Source organism: Gracilinanus agilis, chromosome X (assembly GCF_016433145.1).
Source record: "Gracilinanus agilis isolate LMUSP501 chromosome X, AgileGrace, whole genome shotgun sequence".
NCBI classification, from domain to species: domain Eukaryota; kingdom Metazoa; phylum Chordata; class Mammalia; order Didelphimorphia; family Didelphidae; genus Gracilinanus; species Gracilinanus agilis.
The window spans coordinates 34,263,561-34,288,191 of NC_058136.1; the positions used below are offsets into that span (position 1 = coordinate 34,263,561).

Below are 24,631 nucleotides of genomic sequence, written 5' to 3' on the forward strand. Positions count from 1 at the left end.
GTATCTAAAACAGGAAATTAATGAAGATACAGGATCTCAGAGGATGTTATCAGCAGGAATCTTTGGGGCTATTGTCTAGTACCCAGAGTTTCAAGAGACTTCAGACTGTGAAGGCAAGTTAGAACTGCAGCAAGGAAGCAGAGCAGACAACAGACTCAGAAAATCTATCCAGGAGAAATGTTTCTGGCATGTGACTCTTTCCCCCAGCAATAGTACTGCATAGGAGAGAGGCCAGGAGTGCAAAGGCATCTTGGATCTAAACTTTAAGATGGTTCCACACCCAGGAAGTCTTTCAGGAGAAAGAGCTCAGGAATTTGATTCTCATAAGCACAGTCAGAGACAAAACACAGTATCTTTAAGATACCAGCTACCTAATAATGAAGAGAAACCCTCTATGGGTGGGGCAGCTGGCATTTGTCATTTAGGCTTTGATTGCAGACAAAAGAGTAAACTATATAAATGTTATGAGTGTGGGAAAACCTTTGGAGGGAACTTATACCTTATTAGACACCAGAGAATTCATAGTGGAGAGAGGTGCTATAATTGCAAAGAATGTGGGAAAACCTTTAATCAGAATTCTGTACTAGCTAAACATCAAAGAATTCATACTAGGGAAAAGCCCTTTCAGTGTCATGAATGTAGGAAAGCTTTCAGGAGATCAGCCCTTACTGATCATCAGAGAGTTTATACAGGAGAGAAACCTTATGAGTGTAAGGAATGTGGAAAAAAGTTTAGAGGGAGAGCAGATGTAATTTACCATCAGAGGACTCACAGTGGAGTAAAACCCTATGAATTCAAAGAATGTGGGAAAGCCTTCACATTTAGCTCAGGCCTTAGAAAGCATCAAAGAATCCATACTGGAGAGAAGCCCTATCAAGGTCAAGAATGTGGGAGAGCTTTTCAGGTGAAGTTTGTTCTTACTAGACATCAGAGGATCCATAGTGGAGCAAAGCCCTATAAATGTGGAAACCATGGGAAAGCCTTCAGGCCTCAATGACCATCAGAGGGTTCACACTGGACATAAGTCTTATTTGTGTACTAAGTGTAGAAAAGTCTTCGGAGGTTGCTCATATCTTACCAAACATTGGAGGATTCATCCTGGTGAGAAACCCTATGAAGGTAGAGATTGTGGGAAAACCTTCCATCAAAACTCCAATCTCATTCAGCATAAAAAATTCACAAAGGATAACCAAGTATAATAAATATCAGAGAAACTTCTGTCAGACTTGTTTTGCTGGGTTGCAGAGAAAACAAAGCAGGGTCATACTCCATAAAAGATTATAACTTCGTTAAAGGCAGAGCTTATGTCTCTGATTTGTTTTGTACAGCAAGTAAGTGCAATTCCAGATTGGTACCTAGTAAAGATGTTTTGGCATTGGCTCATCAAAATGGTGATGAGGGGATAGTTGAAAGACACATTTCTCTCCACCAAATCCCTACTCTTTTGCTTTCAGTTCACATTGGCATGGACTTTTCTATCACGTCTCCTCTCTCTACCTCTAACTGGACATGTTCCAAAAGCTGATAATTTTATGGCCGTGTGCTCCATCCCAATGTCTTCATCTCCTTCAGTCAGCACAATACCATTCTTTCAGACCACAGATTCCAGGAATGAATGCCCTTTTCCCATCACAGCCATTCCTGGGATAGTACCAGGGAAGGGGCAGTCTCCAGGATAGCCCTGGGCTCACTACTTACAGGAGAGGTGGTTCCTTTTTCCAAACTGTAGTACCTCTGCATTAATGAAGAAAGAACTATGACAAAGATTAAGGAGACCAGAATGTAAGGAGATGGAAATCAGACAGAGGCCTCTAAAGGGTCTACAGTTAATGTGGGTGAGACTTCGAGACTGTCTCCACTCTCATGAATTTTTGTTTCTTCATCTCTTCATGGACACAAATTAGGGTCCTGAGCTGTAGGTGAAGAAGAAGATGGCAAACTACTTACCTTTTTTCAGTCATTCCTGAGCAACTATCTGGGTTCCCGGCCCTAGAACTCATCATAAGACATTGATTGGCCTGGGGTTCCCAAAGGTCTAGAATGGGCCTGGCACAATCCAGAGCATGCCATGGCCATTAAGGACATTTCCTCCAGTGTCCTCCTTAAATGAAACATCTGCCATGAGATTCATCTGTCCGTGTGTGTATCTATACCTGTTGGCCGCCAGTTACTTCAGCTTTGGGGTGTTGTAAATTTTTCTTCAGAATAATAATTTTAGTTAAATAAAGTCAAATTCTCCAAGCCAGCTAATTATTTAGGTTTAATTGGGAGAGGGCCAAGTCCTCCAACAAAGCCAGAGCCCTGTTTAATCACAGGAAAGCCAGCACACTGGAAGGAACCTTCTTTTAGAGCCTCAAAGTAACAGACAAGTTTTCCTTAGAAGCACACAAAAATGTGTAAGAATGCCATACCCTTGAAAGGAAGAGGGCACCCAGCAACAATGCTCATTGGTTAGTTCAACTAGGAAACAACCCATATTTGTCCATAAGTTAGACATGTAGGAAGTGCCTCTTATTTGGTGAGAGAGATCTTCTGGCCATTACCTAAGACTCACTTGATGGTTAATGGTGGGGGGAAGGGTGTTTCTGGGCCCACTCTGGATAAGGATGGGTGGTGATATTTAGTCCCATATGTGGTTCTGAAACTTGAGGTCGAAGCTCCTGACACATACCTGGTCACAAGGAAGGGTGCATGATAGGTGAACTCAGCTCAGCAGGGTGGGGGCTGACGCTAAGGCCCAAGTTAAAGCCATTTTTAAAACCTAACTAAAATATAGATGAAAAAGCCTTATAAAATCATGACGTATACTAATTATCTTAGAATTATGACCATGATTATCTTAAAGCTATCACTAACATTAAAACCTAATCATGTGTAAGGGGTTAGGGGTATTCTCTCACTCACAGGGGCTTCACACATTCTAGACTCATCCTCTCCCTGGGCTCTCTTTCCTTGCTCTGGAAGTCCTATTGGTGATAGTGGAAGAAGCATCACATTTGGTACTCCTGACTCTTATTCTGCTACAACTACTTATGTGACTTCACTTCACTGGGACTTGGTTTCCCCATGTGTATAATGATCTATAAGGCCTCACCACCCTTAAATCTTGCATCCTAATGTCTAATGCTACTGTAAGATTCCAGGCCCTTCCTACAGATTACCAGACTGGCTTTCCCTTGAGGAGAACAAGAAAAGAGGAAGCACCAAAGAGTCAGATTTTGCCTTGGGCCCTGCCTTTGGATTGGATCACTGAACCCAAGTTCCTCACAAACACCTGGCCCAAGGTTCTGGCTTCAAGGAACAGCTTCTATTAATTTGTTAAGAGGTAGTTTGGAGAGAGGGGAAGGGCCTTCCTGATCCCTGTTGTTTGAATTATTTACTTTTCCCAATTGTTTCTGGATTCTGCACAGTCTCATCTCCTCAGAATAAGGGGGTGATTACTCATTTCTGCCTATAGACAGGAGTCACTCTGTGTGTGTCTAGTGCCCATGTGCAGAGTTAAAAATGCTCATTTGGGAAGAATTATAGCTTCAGAGAAGGTATAAGACAGATTGGACACATGCAGATGAGAAGTGTGAGTGCTGACCCAATCTATACTGACTAGGACTGGGTAGGTAAGGCTGGAAGGAGGACAGTGAGGAAGTTCAGTGAGTCTGGACATGACAGGAGAACCAATTCCAGGCACGTGTAAGTATGAGTGGGTGGTCAGGACAGCTGAGACCATCTCAGTCAACTTCAAAAGGAAGATCAGTAAATCCTTTCAAAGAAACCAAACTTGGTTCTTCCATAAGCAGCATGGGGAGTGCCAGGGGGGGTGGGGGAGGCCAGGAGGCCAGGGTGGCACTAGAAAGAGAACCTAGGGAGCTGACCAGCAGTGGCTCACTGGGGCAGCTGGGCAGAGCAGGACTGCACAGCCTGTTTATGGTTCCCCTGCCTTAGGAGGTGGCAAGTGTCACCTGTGGCAGAAGTAGGGACCTCCCTAGCCAAGGAATGGTGGGCAGTCACTGTAGGCAAGGAAAAGAGACCCCCTCCCTCCCCTCCTAGTGTTAGGGTGTCAGGCCCCTAAGGACAAAGGAAGTCAGCTCCATTTCATGGATTCTCTGGCAGAGAATGATTCCAAGGAGAACAATGTGCTGGTCTCACTGCTCCTCCTGTCCTTGACATTAGCTCAGCAGCTACAGGCTAACACAATGCCCTGCATGGAAATTGCCTTTCAAAATGGCAGTCAGTTGAAAACTGTTTCTCCCTTCTCCAGGCTGGTCTCCATTATATCTTCTTTGCTTTCTCTCTTCCTCTACTCTCTCTTCTTTATTACTGTCTCTCCTTCCCCTGGATCATCTTTTATTTCCCTCTTTTCTCCCCTCTCTTTGCATCCACTCTGTCCCCTTTATCTCTGTCTTTCCCTTCTCATCTCTTCAACATGTTCTTTCTTGGGGGTAGCTGGGTAGCTCAGTGGATTGAGAGCCAGGCCCAGAGACAGGAAGTCCTAGGTTCAAATGTGGCCTCAGACACTTCCTAGCTGTGTGACCCTGGGCAAGTCACTTAACCTCCATTGCTTGGCCCTTATCACTCTTCTGCCTTTCAATGAATACATAGTATTGTAAGAGAGAAAAAGAGGTTTTATGGGTTCTATATATTAAAAGGTGGTCACCAGAGTATTGAACTATTATCAATCCTCAATTAAGAATAATCTTAAGTCAAAATTGACTTTTATGGAAGTTTATTTGTAACTAGGAAGGTTGAAGGTAGGAAAATTGAGAGAGAGAAACTCTGGCCCGGACCAGAGGCCCGAACCAGGTAAGAATTTAGAGGCCCAGCAGAGGGGCACAGAGGTTAATTAAACAAGGCTTCTAGCTACAAGGCCGTTTACAATTAGAGAGGCAAGAGAGGCTTCCCTGAGGGTAGAGCCTCCACTCTTTCTTTCTCTCTTCTCTTCTCTTGTCTTTTTTCTATCTCCTTTCTCCTCTATCTCTGCCTCTACTCTCTCCTCTTTATCTCTCCCTTCCTTTTCCTGACTAGTCTCTTTTATCTCTCTTTTCTCCTCTGTCTTGATGGATAGAAGGATACACAGATAGATTTATAGATAGATTGATGTATACATGGATAGACAGATGATGGATAGATAGATGGAGAGGTATATGGATGGATGGATCAATAGATATAAAGATATACGGTGACAGATGGATAGATTCATAAACTAATGATTGAGTCATAGATTATATATTGATTGCTAGATGGATAGATTTGATATATTGATATGTTGACTGATACAGTATATATTGATTGATGGATATAGATTATAGATTGATGAATAAATAGATGGATAGATAGATGATGGATTGACAGAGAGAGAGTCAGACAGCTGAATCAATAGACAGATTGATAGATTTTAGATTCAGTGATTAGAGGTTGATTGATATATGGATGTATAGATAGATGAATAGAAAGACTAGGACTGCTGGACAGATGGATGGATGAATTGATAGGTCTATTAAGTGATAGATTATATATTGGTTGATAGATGGATAAATAGATATATGATATATTGATAGGTTGATGAATAGATTGATTATAAATTTATTGGAGAAATTGTTAGATTGCTGAGACAGGTTATTAGATAATACATAGAAAGACTGATGGATAGACAAATGAATAGGCAGACAGATATATGATAGATTTATATATTATAATTCATAAAGTGGTTTGTGAGCTCCTCCACCTACTTCAAGCTAGTACTTAAGTTGGTGTTAACTAAAGTATTAGCTCCAACTAGGCAAAGAGAACAAGGGATTCCCTTTCACAAGTGTAAACTCAAAGATGACAAAGAATTCCCTTTTCCAGTAGATAGACATATAGTTGGGTAGACAGACAGATAAACAGATCGATAGATTATAGATTGGTTGATAGATTACATGTTGATTGATGAGTAGATCGATTGAGCAATAGATTTATTATAGAATTATAGGTCAATTGACAGATGGATTATGGATTGATTGACAGGTGGGTGGGCAGATAGATGGAAACATGGATAGATAGAAAGAGAGAAAGATGATATATTGACAGATAGACAAACAGATTAATTATAGATAGATGGATGGATAGATGGATGGATGGGTGGGTGAATGCACAGGACAGACAGATGTTAGGATGGATTGATGAATGATTACTAGACTACTGATTAAAGAACAAATTGCATATTGATTAATCAATTGACTGATGCATAGATAGATATGATAGGTTGATAGTTTGATGGCTAGATTGGTTGATTGATAGATTATAGATGTATTGATAGGTGGAGGGACAGATGATTAAATTATAGATAAAAGATTTATGTAAAAAAGGGATAGGCTGATTGATAGATTATAGACAGATTATTAGATGGATAGATGGTTAGATGAATAGACAGATAGATGGACAGTTAGATGGATATTGGAGACAATCAGAAGGAAATATAGGGAATGGGGGAAGAGGAAGGATGGGCAAAAGGAAGATACCATTAGGGAGGGGAGTAAAAGAGGAGACAACATGAAGGAACCATGAAAAATGAGTAGAGGGAGAAGGAAAATAGCATTAGGGAGGAAAGGAAAGGATGAGACAAGTGGAAAGAAACATGGAAAATGTGTAGGGGAGCGAAAAGTGAGTCATGAAGAAGACATCATGGGAATTCAGTGAGGGAGAAGGAAGATATCATGGGGGGGAGGTGAGACAACAGGAAGGAACCATTGAAATTAAGTGGGGCAGGAGAGGAGAAGGAAGATAATATTGGGGGGGAGAAAAAGATGAGAACTGGAAGAAACTATTGGGAATAAGTGGAGTGGAGAAGGAAGATAAGATTAGGAAGAGTAACAAAAGGTGAGACAACAAAAAGAACCATCTGAAATAAATGGGTAGAGGAGGAAGATATCATTAGGGAGGGGAAAATAGGTGAGACAACAGGAAGAAACAATGGAAAATAAGTGGTGGGAGAAGGGAGGAAAAGGTGAGGCCATAGGAAATAAGTGTGGGGAGAAGGAGAATACCATTAGGGTCTGGAGAAAAAGGTGAAATAACAGGAAGAAACAGGGGAGAATAAGTGGGAAGAATGAAGAATGAAGATACCATTAAAGAGTAAAAGGAGAGACAACTGGAGGAATCATAGGGAATAAGAGGGGGGAGAAGGAAGATAGCAATAGGAAGGGGAGGAAAAGGTGAGACAATAGGTAGGACCCAGAAGGATTAAGCGGTGGGATGAGGAAGATACCATTAGGGAGGAGAGATTGATTGATAGATTGTAGACAGATGGATAGATATATAGATAGAGGGATGGATGAATAGAGAGATAGATGGACAGTTGGATGCATAGATTCATGATTGAAAGAGTATTGATTGATATATAAAATGTCAGATTATGTATTGATTGATGGATGGATATATGATAGTTTGCTAGGTTGATAAATTATAGATTGATAGATGGATAGATTATACATAGATGGACAGATCAATAGATGAAGGATGGGGAGATAGAAAGATAGATGAACAAATGGATGGATTAATAGATTATAGATTGACAAATGGATAGAAAGAGAGATTGGTAGATTACAGATACAGATTGATGAATAGATAGATGAATAGACAGTTACATAGAAGAATGGATAAATAGATGGATGAGGGGTAGATAGATATACAGTTGGATGAACAGATGAATAAATTGATGACTGAGAGATTATAGATTGGTTTATAGATTACATATTGATTGATGAGTAGATCAATTGAACAATAGATATAGAATTATAGGTCAATTGATAGATGCATTATGAATTGACAGGTGGATGGACAGATAGATGGAAGAATTGATAGATAGAAAAAGAGAAAGATGATGTATTGACAGATAGACAAACAGATTGATTATAGATAGAAAGATGGGTAGACTGAAGGATGGACAGATGTTTGGATGAATTGATGGATGATGATTGATTATTAGACTACTGACTGAATAACAGATTGCATACTGATTGATCAATTGACTGATGGATGAATAGATACATGATTGATAGTTTGATGGACAGATCGGATGATGGATAGATTATAGATATACTTGTAGGTGGAGAGACAATTGGTTAAATTATAGATAAAAAGATTGATGGAAAGAAAGGGGTAGACTGATAGATTAATGAACTTGAGAGATGAACAGATGGATGGACGAATAGACAGATGGACAGTTGGATGGATAGATGGGGAGACAATCAGAAAGAAAAATAGGGAATAAGTTGGGGGGGGAGTGCAAAAGGAAGATACCATTAGGGAGTGGAGGAAAAGAGGGGAAAACAGGAAGGAATCATGGAAAATAATTGAGGGAAGAAGGAATATACCATGAGGCAGGTGAGAAAAAGGTGGGACAACTGGAAGAAATCATGGGGAATAAGTGAGGGGAGGAGGAAGACACCATTATGAAGGGGAGGAAAATGTGAGACAACAGGCATGAAGCATGGAGAATTAGCTGTGAGAGAAGGAAGATACCATTAGAGAAGAGATGAAATGGTGAGACAACCAGCAGGAACCTTATGGAATGAGTGGAGAGAAGCAGGAAGATACCATTAGGGAGGGGCGGAAAAGGTGAGTCAATTGGAAGGAACCATGGAGAATGAGTGGAGAGGTAAAGTGTAAGAGGGAAAAGGGGGTTTTTGGTTGGACATATTAATATTTAAAGGTATAGTCTCCAAGGAACTGAATACATACTAATTTGTAAAATGATTTTAGTAATTTATACAAAATATAAGAGAGAGTGAAAGTAGAGAGACAAGAAGGTAGAGTAAGAGATCTAACTTAACAAACTAGATTTGTATTCAATTCTGGTCTTTACTCCAGAGGCCCAGCCAGAGACCCTAAAGGTCAATAAACAAGGGATTTAGCACAAGGGCTTCTCCCAATCAAGGGAGCCTCCTGGAGGCTAGTACCTCCAGGGAAGTTAAGGGAATCACTCAGCCTTTTTCATTTACCAAAGTCTCAGGGGCTCAGCTAGAGCTCCTTCAAGTCCAAGCCACAAATAAGAAAAAGAGCTGAACTCACTGAACTGCCTTTTAAAAGGGCTTCTTTTGCATCACTTCCTGTGCCATCCTCTAGTTTATATGTCCAATCACAACAGATGCTTTGCTGAGGACTGCCCAGGAGGCAGTCAGTAAATTTGGACTCCTCACTGATTCTAGCACATGTGGGTCATAGACCTCCAAACTTGTGAATTAAGTGGGGAATGTTCTCACTTTTAGATTAAGAATGGGCAGGGCAGATTTAATTTCATTATCAAAGAAGGAAAATACCATTAGAGAAGAGAGGAAAAGGTGAGACAGCAAGAAAGAACCATAAGGAATGAGTGTGAGGAGAAGGAAGATATCATTAGGGAAGGGAGGAAAAGATGAGAAAACAGGAAGGAATCATAGGGAATAAGTGAGGGAGAGGGAAGATACCATTAGGTTGTAAAGGGGAGATAACAGAAAGCAGTCATGATCAATTAATGTGGGGAGAAGGAGGTTTCAATCAGGGAGAGGGGGAAAGTTGAGAGAAAGGGAAAGAACCCTAGAGAATAAGTGGAGGAGGTAAGGAGTGGAAGAGAGTGGAAGAAAAGGTGACACAACAAAGAGGAACCATGAGATTGATTAGGGGGAGAAAGAAGATATCATTACAGAGGGGAGAAAAAGCTGATACAAGTGCAAAAAAACATGGGAATAATTGAGGGGGAGAAGGAACATCACATTAGAGAGTAAGGTAAAAGGGGAAACCACAGGAAGGAACCATGTAGAATTAGTGGAAGGAGAAAGAAGATACCATTAGAGAAGGGAGGAATAGGTGAGACAACAAGAAATAACCATATGGACTGAATTGGGAGAGAAGAAAAGCTGAGATAAGTGGAAGGAAACATGGAAATGAGTGTGAGGAGAAGAAAGACATCAATACAGAGGAGAAGAAAAGTTGAGACAACAGGAAGTATCCATAGGGAATTAGTAGGAGGAGAATAAGATATCATTAGAGAAGGGAGGAAAAGGTGAGACAACTGGAAGGAACCATGGTAAATGAGTGGGTGGAGAAGGCAGATATTATTAGGAAGGGAGGGAAAAGGTGAGTCATAAGGAAGACATCATGGGAATTGAGTGGAGAAGGAAGATACCATGGGGGGCAGGAGTCAGACTATGAGAAGGAAACATAGCAAACAAGTAGGGAGGAGGAGAAGGAAGATACCATTAGGGAATGGAGTAAGAGGGGAGACAAGAGGAGGAACCATGATAAATTAGTGGGAAGAGAAGGAAGTTACTATTAGGGAGGGGAGGAAAAGGGGTGACAACTGTTAGGAACCCTTGGGAATAATAATTACTAGACTAAAAATTGAATAAAAGATTGCATATTGCTTGATCAATTGACTGATGGATAGATAGATATATGATAGACTGATAGTTTAATGGATAGATTGGTTGATTGATAGATTATAAATTTATTGGCAGATAGAGGGACAGATGGTTAAAATATAGATAGAAAGGCTAATGGAAAGAAATGTATAGAAAGATTGATATATTATAGACTGATTGATAGATGGATACATAGATAGATGGACAATTGAATAGAGAGGGGAGACAATGGGAAGGAACCATAGAGAATAAGTGGGGGGAGAAAGAAGGAAGATATCATTAGGGAGTGGAGTAAAAGAGGAGACAACAGGAAGGAACAATGGAAAATGAATGGGGGATGAAGGAAGGTATCATTATGGATGGGAGAAAAAGTTGAGACAAGTGGAAGGAACCCTAGGGAATAAGTAGGAGAGGGAAGGAAGATATCATTAGGGAGGGGAGGAAAAGGTGAAACAATAGGAAGGAACAATGGAGAGTGAGTGGGGATGAGAAAAAAGATACCATGAGGAAGGTGATAAAAAGGTGAGAAACCTGGAAGAAACCATAGAGAATGAGTGGGGGGAGAAGGAAGATACCATTAGGGAAGTGAGAAAAAGGTGAGACAACTGGAAGAAACTATTGGGAATAAGTGGGGTGGAGAAGGAAGATGCATTTAGGGTCAGGAGTAAAAGGTGAAACAACAGTAAGGAACAATAAAGAATCAGTGGGGAGGAGAAGGAAGATAGCATTTGGGCAGGGGAAATTGATTGATAGCTTATAGACAGATGGATATATGTATAGATAGGTAGATGGATGAAGAGAGATAGATGGACAGTTGGTTGGATAAATTGATTCATGATTAATACAGTATTGATATAGTAAATGAAAGATTATATATTGATTGATATAGATGGATGGATATATTGCTAGATTGATAAAGTATAGATTGATAGATGAATACACAGATTGATAGATTATACATATATAGTGTTATAATCATAATCTGGAATGAGATGGATGCCACTTTGACTGACAGGGATGGCAGTTGAGAGTTTGGAATGTTCCTAGGTGCCTTGAGCTAGGGGCAAATGTCAGTTAGCCCCACCCTATATATACCCTCTGACAGCTACATTGGAGAAGTCTCTGGACTCAGAGGCTCAGAACTAAAGATCACAGATCTCTGAATTGAGACTGGTGCAAGCCTCTGTGGTTCAATCTGGGAGTGGGTGGTTGAAGCATGGCCTCGAGGTTGAAGAAGAGGGTAGGAAAAGCCTGAATCTATTTCCTTGCTAGACTGTGAGAGCTAGTGAACAATAGACACTATTGATGAGAGAGCTGAGTGAATAAAGACCATCAATATTAATCTGGAACAATGGCCTTCCCTATTCTCTGGCTTGTCTGTGGCTAGATCTGGCCAGAGATAGTGAGAGGGTGGAGATACCAAGCCTCCACCAGCTTAGTAGCCTCAAGTCCTGATCAATTAATTAAAATTAGTTTCATAGATAATAGAACAATGGAATTTCCAATTAATTACTTAATTAATTAAAATTAGTTCCGATCCCCAGTCCTCGACCTTGTTATCCTTTCCCTACCTTTAGATAAAACAGTGTTTAATAACAAGTACCTTCCAGAGTGTTCTTTCTATCATAGCCCTTGGGAAGAGAGTTCAAATAGGGAGTCAGATCCTGATCATTAACTAAAGCTGATCAATAGCCCATTACCAATCTATCCAACCCCAAGTTGGGCCTGGAGAGGTTTACCATCCATCTAACCTCTCAAGGGTCCTTACTTGGGCAGCTGTTAAAGGAATTACTGACAGGTTATCAACCAAACCTGTCAGGGAAAAAGGGATAATTTATAGCAGCAGCCAGGGTGAGAGGAGTAGGTGTTCCTCCCCACCAACTGCAGTTTATGAGATTATAGACAGATACACATGATCACTCTTGAGATCTTTTTATCATCTCTGATAATCTGATAAGGACTGCTTAGTTGATAAGAAGTAAGGTCATGAGAGATGATCTTTTTAGCTCATGCTTCCAGCTCTGTCTCCAGGAGCATGGAGTTTATTATATATATATTTCAAGACTCATTTCACAAAAAAGAACCCCCCCACTGAAACTTTTCAGATGGGCAGAAGTTATAAATTATGTCATATCAAAGTACAAAAGGTCTCATTGGCTTCAGAACAGACCAAGGCCAAGGCTGAATTTTGACTGGTTTCTTATCAGGAAGCCAAGTTAGGGAATATTTTTCTCAGGGTTGAATTGCCCCTGCTAAGGTTTTGGCCTTGGCTATACCAGGCAGTTGCATTCCTGGCTAAAGGGGGAGAATGTTAACCTTTTAAATGCTGGCCCCCTAGGAACCTAAAGCTCTTCAGTAAGGCCACAATACTTTTCAACAAGAAATCACAAGTATCACAAAAGCCGTCAAAAGAGGAGTCTCAGATTTTTATCTATTCTCTTATTTACTTCCCACATATTTCCCACTTCTCTTTAAATTATAATGATTTATTACACAGGAAAACTTTTAATAATGAAAGGAGTCATCAATTAGTTATAATCATCCAGCTATAGCTGGATCTGATAGGATTTACAGATTAAACTGTTTATTTCTGGCTCTCTATTTGTCTTCCCTTTTTGTTTTAAATGCAGGGATTGTAGCTCAATTTGAATTTGAATATTTACCCTCTTTGTTTAAATTGAAAAAGGGCATCCACCTGTTGGGCTGTGTGAATTTCTCTTATGAGGGCCAAGGGAAACTTTAAAGTTACACAAATTTGGGGATGAAAAGAAAAGAGGACAAAACCAATAATCCAATGATTGCTAGGCTCATTGACAAAAAAACAATTAGGAGGCAGTCTCCTTTGGCATAACACTGTACATTCAAAACAAATGCATTCAACTCCCCATAGTTCAAGCAACTGCACCCCAATTTTCATTTTTGGATCTTTTTGATGTAGTGTAGGTCTCTGCAGGTATCTTGATGGTGTCTTCTCCAAACAAGTTTGTTGTCTACATTCTAGGGAGGTGGCAAATTTTTTATACTGAAATTACTCTCCAAAGAATTTAAACTTTACATTATAGATTATAAAACATACATTCTCCCCTGAAGTGGGTTAAGGCTAAGATCCAGATCAGTTAAGAATACATGGCTGAGTTTGGGGGTTGTGTGAATCAATTGGCAAAAGAAATTTTAAAAAATTTAAAAAAATAAAAGAGAGAAAAAAATAATTCGTGAATGAAATGTAAAATATGAAAGTCTTATGTGCAAAAATGTAGGGAAAAATAAACTTATAACAGGTCCTTGAATCAAGGCCCAAGTAAAGTGATTTCAGCAATTATGTAATTACCCTTTCAGAAGCCAGGACTACAGAAAGTTACCACAATTATAAGAGAAAGAAAAGGACCACATTTTTGTGAGAAAGGGAAGTGTCTTTCCCTGGTCTGATTTGCCTGCACTTAAGCCAGGATGATGTCCAATCTTTGGTACTTAACTAGGATGAAGTTCAAGGAAATCCAGCCTCTAACATATGTTAGAAAAGCTGCAACCCTGAACTCCAATCGCTAAGTTTATGTCCTTCAGTATTGGCATGAGAAAGTTTTGTCAATCCTTCCTGGATTGGTACAGTCTTTTTTGACCTTGTGGTACTAGGCCCTGTGCAGTTTCTCACCAATCTCATTGGACTGGGTAGTCTCCTTGACCTTGTGGCTCTTTTGTTCCCTTCTCCTGGAATCAGACAGAATCATTAATTATAGTCCCATAATATTTACCAATTCATAGCACGTTTCCATAGACTAAGGCTTTGTGGGTATGCATTAATATTAAACTTATATTACTGTAAAATCAAAAAGATTTAACATTGATTATATGTACACTAAGTATAAAAAATGAGGAAAAGTGAAAAAAGTCAATTATTCTATATATAAAAAAATTAAAAGGAAAAGCAATAAGACAATTAATAATTCAGGGAAATATGTAATGTTTTTTTAAGTAAAAAATGTTTTAAAAATTACAATTATATGTATAGTTTAGATTTAGTAAAATGTCTTTTACCCAAAATTCAGATCCATTTCTTGTATGAATAAAATAAAACCTCAACCCCCATATTATAATTCTGGGGTATTGTTTGTTTCTTTGTATTTGTAATTAGTTATTCCAATCGATGGTCAGAAATTATACAAATAAATTAATTTACAAGAGGTTCAAACTAACTTTCATTGAAACAACACTTGGGGTGAGTATAGTTTGTTTAATAAACAGTGGAACATATTGGCTTGCTATACATATTCAAATTTCTGGGGCTTCAATTATTATATCACTTTGTTTGAATATGGCAAAAGGAGAGAAGGAAGTATAACATTGTTTGACTTGAGGTAAGAGTCAGGGATTATTTATCAATGATATCTTTCTTTTGAATGGTGAATCCAATTCAATGATCCATAAATGAGTAATATCAGTTGCAAATCCAATGACTTTTACCTTAAACAGTAATTATTATCAATAGTATTTGAAAGGTTTCCAAGATTTACATATACAATGAAAAACTCTAATGTTACAAAATATGATAAACAAATTTTCTTTTCAACAGTTTCTCAATGTATAAGTTACCTGGTAATTCTTTCCAATAATGCAGAAAAAGAGTTAACAGCTTTGCTTGGAATTAAGTTTTTATTAATGTAATCTTGATTAGAGAGGGTTAAGGCAGGGGCTGGTTATTCCCTTAACTTATTGTGATAGTCAGTTTACTTTAAATTTTAGTTCACAATAAAAATCATATTATTGTAAATAGGCATGATCAATTTTTAAAAAATATCTTTTACACATAGTTTACATTTAAAAATATGTTTTCAGTTTTCACAAAGTAATGTACATGTTTTGATAACATTCAATAACAATTTCATTAAAACCCAATATTTGTATCAGCTTTGCTTGCAACATTATTTGCAACACATCAAAATTCAATGAGGCTGTTAATTACCCCTTTAGGTTCTAAATTTATTGTAAGGAAGGGATTAATAACTTTGTTAGAAGTTTTAAGTTTTTAAAAGTAAAGAAAATTCCTTTTCTCTGTAGCAGTTTTTTTGTTTTTTTCCTCTATGACTATTTAAATTATTGTACTTGTAAGATTTACATGTTTTGATCTTGATATAAAATTACTCTTCAAAGAATATTGATTTAAAACTTCAAAATTTTCAACCAGGTACCTTGGAATATTCTTACATTTGCAAATAATAGTTTTATTTCAGAAAAGACATTATAACAATATTAAAGCCATCACAATCAAGTACATATTAACAATGATATCAAATTATTATGAGGGTTATGCATTGTATTATAATTTATATCCTGCATTTGAATGCATTACTACCAATCAAAAATATTATGAAAATACAATCTATTCAATTCACCATTAAATACTAGTGAAATAGTGAACATAGGAGACATAATTTGAATAGGATCTAGTAACTTAAAGCATAAATTTAAATTGTCACAATAATTATTTTTCTTCCCTGTTTCTGAAAATAATTATAGTCAGAGACTCTCCCTCCTAAGTGTAGAAGGGGTTAAATTATTTTTGAAACATGTCCAAGGCTGTAGCTGCTTCTCAAGTGGCTGTGCTCTTTAACTCTTTAGTTACTGAATTTACAAAATTTGCGCGATTATTTTAAAACCTTGACGATTTATCACTTCCAAATGAATATTAATTTAAACTTCACTACATCCAAATTGTCCCTGAATAAAACTTCTTAACAATGTTTCTTACATATACCAGTTATTCTTTCAGCCTCTACTTAAAGAAGAATAAAACCTGTAGTCTGGGCTCTCTATACCTTAGGACAAATCTACATATCTGATTAAATATTTATTTTAAATCATGAACTAGTATCCTTACATAATTTGCAATCCTCAAATTCAGTTTGATAAGCATCTCTGGCAAATTTGATAATTTAAATTCATATTTTACACACTGCAAGTCTTAATAGATAACTTTTCCAATATAAATTTTTGTGCACATGAAAAATTAACTGAAATTCCATTTTCTAACTGGTAGTCAAAAGATTTATACTATACCATCAGTACTTATTCAAATTCTTAGCAAACATGTATCCTAATGAATTAGAGAAAGGGCTGTGAGTTTTGAGAAAAAAGAACTATGTTTTTTGACTTTCCAAAATTATTTCTTGCTGAACTGAGGCAGCATGGATGATTCAATTTTGGCTTAAATTTTTCTCATGAACCATTCTCTGTTTAAAGGGATCTAATTATGAAATATAAGCCAATGTTATTGTTCTAATAATTTATAAGTTAAGATTTTCACTAACATCAGTGTGATTAATGGCAGATTAAACTTATGTCAGTCCAAAAGGTTTTTACCACTCTTGGTTAAGTATTTAGGTGCACTGATGGTTCTGATTGGCTAAGAAAGTTTTAAATTGCACTTCTGTACTTCAGTACATAACTCAGAATCATTTCTTTTCTGTCTGAATAAGATTTTTCTTAGATTGCATTTAGAATGCTTGGTAATTTTAATTAAATATCATCTCAATACTTAACCTGTTGACAGAATTTGGTGGTGGGATCAAATCTGTCCCCTTTTATTGTCTTATGATTTCTTTGTTCCCTTTCTTATGGCCAGTAAGAAATGGAAGAAGAAATGCAGAGAAATTATCTTGTTGATTCTCGCCTTAATGAGAGCAGAGAATATGATTTCTTTTAATCAATTAAATTATATTAGAGTTTTAAACACTCAGAAATCCATTGGAGATGTTATTTTTCTGAATTTTTCAAACTCCTCTGTCTGTCTTTCTCATTCCTCAGGAATGAATGAGAAAGAGAGAGATTTATTTTCTCCAAAATTCCATTGTGATCCCAGACAAATAAAACCATTACAAACAGATCATAGACACATAAATACAACATATAGACACACAGACTGATCAAAGACATATTTCCCAGGCATTTCATGCATACTCTAACAAATATAAGACATCCTATCAAAAGATCAATAAATCACATCTTACATGGGTAAAGAAATCTGGAGAAAAAAGAAAGTTTATTATTCAGAAAAGTGGTTAACTCTAGCAAGGAACTGGCTAAGCTAGGATGAATTCTTGAGTTAAATTTAGTCATTGGTGGGGCCTGTGGTTGGTTTCCTTTCCATCTTCCCTGAAATCTCTTATCAGGTAATCTGTAACTATTTCGATGGGATTTGGAATTACAATTTTTCTTCCAGTGGTAACCTTTCTGACATCTGGGACACAAAGAGTTGGGGGCATTGGAACAAGAGCTTTGTACAGCCTTTGAGCCCTTAATTATTTCAGAATATGTTTTTCCTTTCAAGGCTGCCTCGATGGCTATACCCTGCATGTAGGCTGGAGTAAAGTTCTCACAAGCTTTCACATAGTCATTAATAGTCTCAGATTCTTTAACATTTTGAAGCATGCTCTGACACACATTATTGGCGTTGTTGTAGGCAAACTTTCTGACTATTATCTGAGTTGAATATTCATCATTTGTATATTTTTTTACTTCTTGATTTAATCTTTTTATAAATTCTGTATATATTTCCTCTGGGCCTTGTTTAATCTAGGCCAAACCTGTGGACAGTTTCTTAGTTCCTGGGATTCTTTTCCATGCCTCTTAGGCACACTTTGTACATTGAATTAGAGCTTCTCTAGGTAAATTCATCTGATCAGCATGTAATTCCCATTCGTCTTTTCCAAGTAACATTTCTTTAGTAACTCTGATGCACTGTTTCTTATTAATGGCTGCCTTCTGTTTTGCCAATTCATCAAATTCTGATTTCCAAAAGAGGTAGTCCCCTGCAGAAAGAGAATATCTTGCTATGTGATTCCAATCTAATGGGGTAATCCAAAACCCTTCTAAAATCTCCACTAAAGTTAAAGTGTATGGAGAAGCAGGACCATGTGAAGCACAAGCTGTCTTAATTTCTTTTAACACTTTGTAGGGAAGAGGCTCCCATGTAGGAGCTACTTCTTCATCATCATCCAATTCATCTGCTCTAAAAATAACTGGGAAACAGAAAGACATGTCTCTGTCCTTCTGAGCATTTTTTATTGCTCCTTTAAAACCTATATTCGGGGGCTGTGGCTGTGGAGCTGGAGCTCCAAGCAGCAGAGGCTACTCTGCTTTTATCTGTCTTTACTCTTTGGAAGAGAGGTTTTTAGGTGGGGGAGGGTCAGCTTCTGGTGGCTTTTTCATTTAGATTTTAAAGCTCCATTTTGATTTACGAGGAGCCTTTTTCTCCTCCTCTGATTCTAACACTGAAACCTTGAAGATTTCATTCTCTGTATTCTGACCAGATAACAAAGTTGTTTTTTCTGACACTTGTTCTGATCCGTACTCAGTATAATAATTTTTCAAACCATTGCCATGGACTACAATTTTGAATAAGATCAAGAAATTTAGTGAGCTGTTCTTTACTAATTTTTACTCCCCATTTTCTGAGGATGTGCTTAGTTATATCAATAATAGAATTCTTTCCTTTGATTCACTGTGTCCCATTCTGTTAATCCATTCTTTTACTTCTAGTGTCTTCCTTTAAGGGGAGAATTCTGAAAACTCTGGATTTCTTGCCCTTCAGGCAGAAACTAAACCTTCGTAATTTGGGAGTTGTTTGAGGGGGAGGGCAAACCTTTACCTGAATCCAGCTATCCAAGATCCAAGGTCCCTGTTTATAAGATTCTCCTGGTTCTGCTCCTTTCACTCTGCATCCATTCCTGGAGATTGTTCTAGTTCACATGAAAGTCTTCCAGTTCATTATTCCTTTTAGCACAATAGTATTCCATCACCAACAGATACCACAATTTATTCAGCCATTCCCCAATCGAAGGGCAGCCCCTCATTTTCCAATATTTTTTTGCCACCACAAAGAGGGCTGCTATACATACTTTTGTACAGAACTTTTTCTTTATTATCTCTTTGGGGTAGAAACCCAGGAGTGGTATGGCTGGATCAAAGGGCATATAGTCTTTTAAAGCCCATTGAGCATAGTTTCAAATTGCCTTCCAGAATAATTAGATCAATTCACAACTCCACCAGCAATATATTAATGCCCCAATTTTGCCACATCCCCCCGCCAACATTTATGACTTTCCTTTGCTGTTATGTTAGCCAATCTGTTGGTGTTTGGTGGTGCCTCAGAGTTGTTTTGATTTGTATTTCTCTAACTATGAGAGATTTAGAGCACTTTTTCATGTGCTTATTGATAGTTTTTTCTCTTTATCTGAAAATTTCCTATTTATGTCCCTTGCCCATTTATCAATTGGGGAATGGCTTGATTTTTTGTATAACTGATTTAGTTCCTTAAAACATTTGAGTAATTAGACCTTTGTCAGAGGTCATCAAGTATCCTTGTATCCTAATAATCCTCTCCCAGGGTCCATTTAGTCACCATGTTTTGCGTCCCAGATGTCTCAGGTAGTTGTCAGATCCCTTCTCTTGGACATTCTGCAGTGGGATTCACTTTAGGGAACAGCTCAGAAGGCTCTGCTTCAGTGGTTCCAAATCACTTCTAGAGGTTCCTAGATACAAATCTGCCAGGAACAAAACTGCATACAATAATTTCACTTTCTTTACAGTTATCAAGAGAATTGTAAATGTAAAATCCTTAATCCAGCTTTGGAAAGTTATCAATAAGACATAATCAGAGCCTGAATTTCCTTGCAAGATGCATTTGGAAGCCAATGATATACATATGTATAATAATTCCAATAGTCAAATATTGTTGCTTTCTCAAAATGTACTATTCCATTTAATTAGACAAGTTGTTTAGGAAGGTATCATCCCTCCATTATAATTTGACCACAAATGTAGATTAAAATTGTCTGATTTTTCATACTTCTCAGAGATGTTCCAGTATCAACCATTAATTAATAGATTCAGTATTGTTGTTAAAAAGCTTGACTCCTCACCTACTTTGATTATAGGAATTTTCTATTGAAAGGAAAAGAAGGGACAGAGTTATTACAATGTCTTAACGGAGGAATTGAAAACTCCCTCATCTCTGTCTGAATCCAAGCATGAATAATATCTGACTCTCAATCATTTAGGTACATGGTATCAAAAGCAAGGCTCAGGATTTACCAGGCGGGAACAATTCCTGTTTAGAAAAGAAATAGTACAATGGGGACACTGAGTCGAGTGTCCTACCATAGGCCAAGCCAAGATCACCCTCCCAAGTTCCCAGGCACAACCATCCAGGAATAACATTTTCCGGATTGCAAAACATACCATTTTCTACTATTGATTTTGTGAAAATTCATACATCCTTGTAATCAAAACAAAAGAATAGTAAATTACAGTCCCAAGATTTTTTATCTCAAATAGCAAAATTTCACTAATCATGAGGTAAAAAATACTATTAACTTTCTCATATTTCCATAACAATTAAATTTCATTCATCTTTTACTTATAAATTAGCCACATATATCAATGGTTAAAGCACTATAATATAAATATCAATATTTATTATATTATATATTAATAGTATCATCACTAAATATTAATATTTAAATAATAAATAAGTTACATATGTAAACTACCCTATATATTTTCACACTTTTTATGAAAATAGCCAAAAATTTCCCAATAAAAACTCACTATTATTATAATGAACTTATGATTATTTGTTTTAAAACAAAACATCCCTGGGCTCTCACTCATTTTCTGAAAGCATATTCGTGTGACTCCATTAAATACTTAAGTTTTCCAATATCTATTTTTATCACATTCTTTTTAAAAGCTTAATTCATAGTCTATTAATATCCAAAGGAACAGCAGTCTGGAGGCCAGTTTTGCTGGAATATAAAATCTTATGGAGTTGGTATTGTTTTAGTCTTTCTATCCATATGCTTATATTTGTGTCCCATAGGAGGTGATTAGTAAAAGGTTATTGTTTGACTGATATGGAATACTTGAAGGTGGGGTAGGAATGGACAAAGGATCTGGAAAGAGAAGCTTGGTGCCAGTTTGAAAAGGACTTTAAATGTTGGATAGAGTAGTTTGCATTTTGCAGGCAGTAGGGAGCCACTAGAGCTTCTTGAACAAGAGAGAGTGACGTGATCTCACCTGTGCTTTAGGAATATAATATTGGTAATTCTATGGAGGATGGATTGGAGAGGGATCTCTGGATGAAGAGATACCAATTAAGCTTAGATTTGAAGGATTTGGGCTTAGGGTTCTATTATAGTATAGAAGAGATTTGAGCTTGAACTAGAGTGGTGGTTGTATGAATGGAGAGAAGGGGGAGGATGCAGGAGAGGCTGTTAAGCTCAATAAACATTTGGTATGGTACAGGGTTCATCCTAATATCCACACTAAGAAACTGTTCCTAGGTTTGACCACAGTGAAAAGTAGTCCTTTTTTCAAAAAAATACCCCTTTTAAATGGAAGAAGATAAAAAAGAATTTCAACTCTAGTACCTTCATATTTACAATGCTTGTCTATAACAATACCAAGGGAAGTGCTGCAAATATTATCTCTATTTTCCAAGTGAGTAATGTAAGGCTAATGAAGCTCAGACCTTAATAAGCAAATGACTGGTTCTTGGTAGCACAGAATTAGGATTTTGGATTGGAATTTGTCCTTGGAGCTCCACTGCACCATATGTCTACTGTTGTTACTGTTCAATCGTTTTTCAGTGGTGTGACCTAATTTTGGGTTTTCTCGGTAAAGACACCAGAATGGTTTCCATTTCCTTCTCCAGCTCATTTTATAGATGAGGAAACTGAGGCAAACATGGCTAAGGAACTTGCCCAGGGTCACATAGCATATGTCTTTTCCTTGTGAAAAGTTTTTTTATCACACTCAGGGACTTGGATTCTTTAATTTTTGAAGCAGTGTCTCCATTTCATCACTCACAAAATAAATACTGGGGTTGGGATAGCACCTTGGATAGAGGACTGTCTTTGGAGTCAAAGCCTGCCTCTAACACCCTGGACAAGTCACTTAATTTCTCAGTGTTCCAGTGTTAAGGCATGAATGCATTGGTGATCTACATGGTGGAGGCAGTTTCCCTCCCAGTGTTATCACAGTTCCAGACCAAAGATTACACTAACAAAAAGAATTGAACCCAAATTAACCTCACCTCCTCACCAAGGAGAAATCCTTTCCCTCAGATCTTTTACATAAAAGCTTTGCTATCTTAGGGTCATTCTGACCTGGTATTATCCTTTAGCAGAGTCCAGTTAACACTTGTATCTTCAAGAAGGGGGAAAACCCCACAAAGAAAATAGTCCCTGATCCCCCTTTTCTAAAAACTCTGAGTATAGGCAATATTGTGGAAAGAAGTGATATATTCTAGGGAATAGCAATTATTTTCTTTTTGTCATTTCAGGTGATGGGGAAAAACCTAAAACTAAGGACAGTCATCCAGAACAGGAAATTAATGAAGATACAGGATCACAGAGGATGTTATCAGCAGGAATCGTGGGGACTATTGTCCAGGACCCAGAGTTTCAAGAAAGTTCAGACTATGAAGGCAAGTTAGAACTGCAGCAAGGAAGCAGAGCAGGCAACAAACTCAGAAAATCTATCCAGGAGAAATATTTCTGGCATGTGACTCTTTTCCCCAGCAATGGTACTTCAGAGGAGAGAGGCCAGGAGTGCAAAGGCATCTTGGATCTAAACTTTAAGATGGTTCCACACCCAAGAGATCTTTCAGGAGAAAGAACTCAGCAATGTGATTCTCATAAGCACAGTCAGAGACAAAACACAGTGTCTTTAATAAATCAACTAACTAATAATGAAGAGAAACCCTCTATGGGTGGGGCAGCTGGCATTTGTCATTTAGGCTTTGATTGCAGACAAAAGATCAAACTATATAAATGTTATCAGTGTGGGAAAACCTTTGGAGGGAACTTATACCTTATTAGACACCAAAAAATTCATAGTGGAGAGAGGTGCTATGAATGCAAAGAATGTGGGAAAACATTTAATCAGAATTCTGTACTAGCTAAACATCAAAGAATTCATGTTAGGGGAAAGCCCTTTGAGTGTCATGAATGTGGGAAAGCTTTCAGAAGGATATCAGCCCTTACTGATCATCAGAGAGTTCATACAGGAGAGAAACCTTATGAATGTAAGGAATGTGGAAAAAAGTTTAGAGGGAGAGCAGATGTAACTTACCATCAGAGGACTCACAGTGGAAAAAAACTCTATGAATGCAAAGAATGTGGGAAAGCCTTTATGGGGAGCTCAGACCTTAGTAAACATCACGGAATCCATAGTGGAAAGAAGCCCTATGAATGTAAAGAATGTGGGAAAGCCTTCATACAGAGCTCAGACCTTAGTAAGCATCTGCAAATTTTTAGTGGAGAGAAGCCCTATGAATGCAAAGAATGTGGGAAAGCCTTCACATTTAGTTCAGGCCTTAGTGAGCATCAGAGAATTCATAGAGGAGATAAGCCCTATGAATGTAAAGAATGTGGGAAAGCCTTCACATTTAACTCAGACCTTAGAAAACATCAAAGAATCCATATAAAGCCATTGATTGCTCATGGGTAGGACAAGCTAACATAATAAAAATGACAATTCTACCCAAATTAATTTACCTATTTAGCGCCATACCTATCAAACTACCAAAAAACTTCTTTACTGAATTAGAAAAAACTATAACAAATTTCATTTGGAATAACAAAAGATCAAGAATATCAAGGGAAATAATGAAAAAAAATGTGAAGGAAGGGGGCCTAGCAGTACCAGATACTAAACTATACTATAAAGCAGCAGTCATCAAAACAATATGGTACTGACTTCCGGTTAAGATGGCGGCAGAGTAAGGAGCAGCTGCTCGATCTCTCCTGACCGAACCACACAGAACCCCTCAAGGGGAAATAAAAACGAGTCCAGAGGAACGAAGGAACCCCACAACAGGGCGCAGCATTGAAGGTACGCAGAATCGGGGCATTTCCACACTTTAAAGGGGTGAAACAGTTCACACTAAAACACGAGAGGAAGAAGCCCCTCCCCCACCCCCCACACCGCACAAGCCATTAAACAGGACTGGGGCAACCAGAAAATCACTGGCAGCCCCTGAGCCCGTACCTGTGCGCTGCAAGACGAGGGACCCCAGGTGGCTGGGACTCTCCCTGAGCGCCCACGTGGGTGAAGGCACCGCCTCCGGCCGGGACAAAGGCCCCTAAAACTCGGCCTTTCCCAAACTCTGAAGGCATCGCCTCAGGTGCGAATAAAGATCTCCAGCCCAGGGACTTTCACTACCTTCTGCGGGGGTGAAGGCAGGCCCTAAGAGCATCAGC

At 38.0% G+C, this 24,631-nt stretch overlaps 1 protein-coding gene across 1 annotated transcript in view; it reads left to right on the top strand.

The window, feature by feature from the left end:
- Positions 1-4,091: 4,091 nt before the first annotated feature.
- LOC123253633 (zinc finger protein 23-like) overlaps positions 4,092-24,631 on the top strand; it is a 108,071-nt gene continuing 87,531 nt past the window's right edge. Inside the window, exons 1-2 of the mRNA XM_044682796.1 lie at positions 4,092-4,224; positions 22,711-23,790. Coding sequence (XP_044538731.1) covers positions 4,092-4,224; positions 22,711-23,790 — 1,213 coding nt within the window. The remainder of the gene's footprint in view (positions 4,225-22,710; positions 23,791-24,631) is intronic.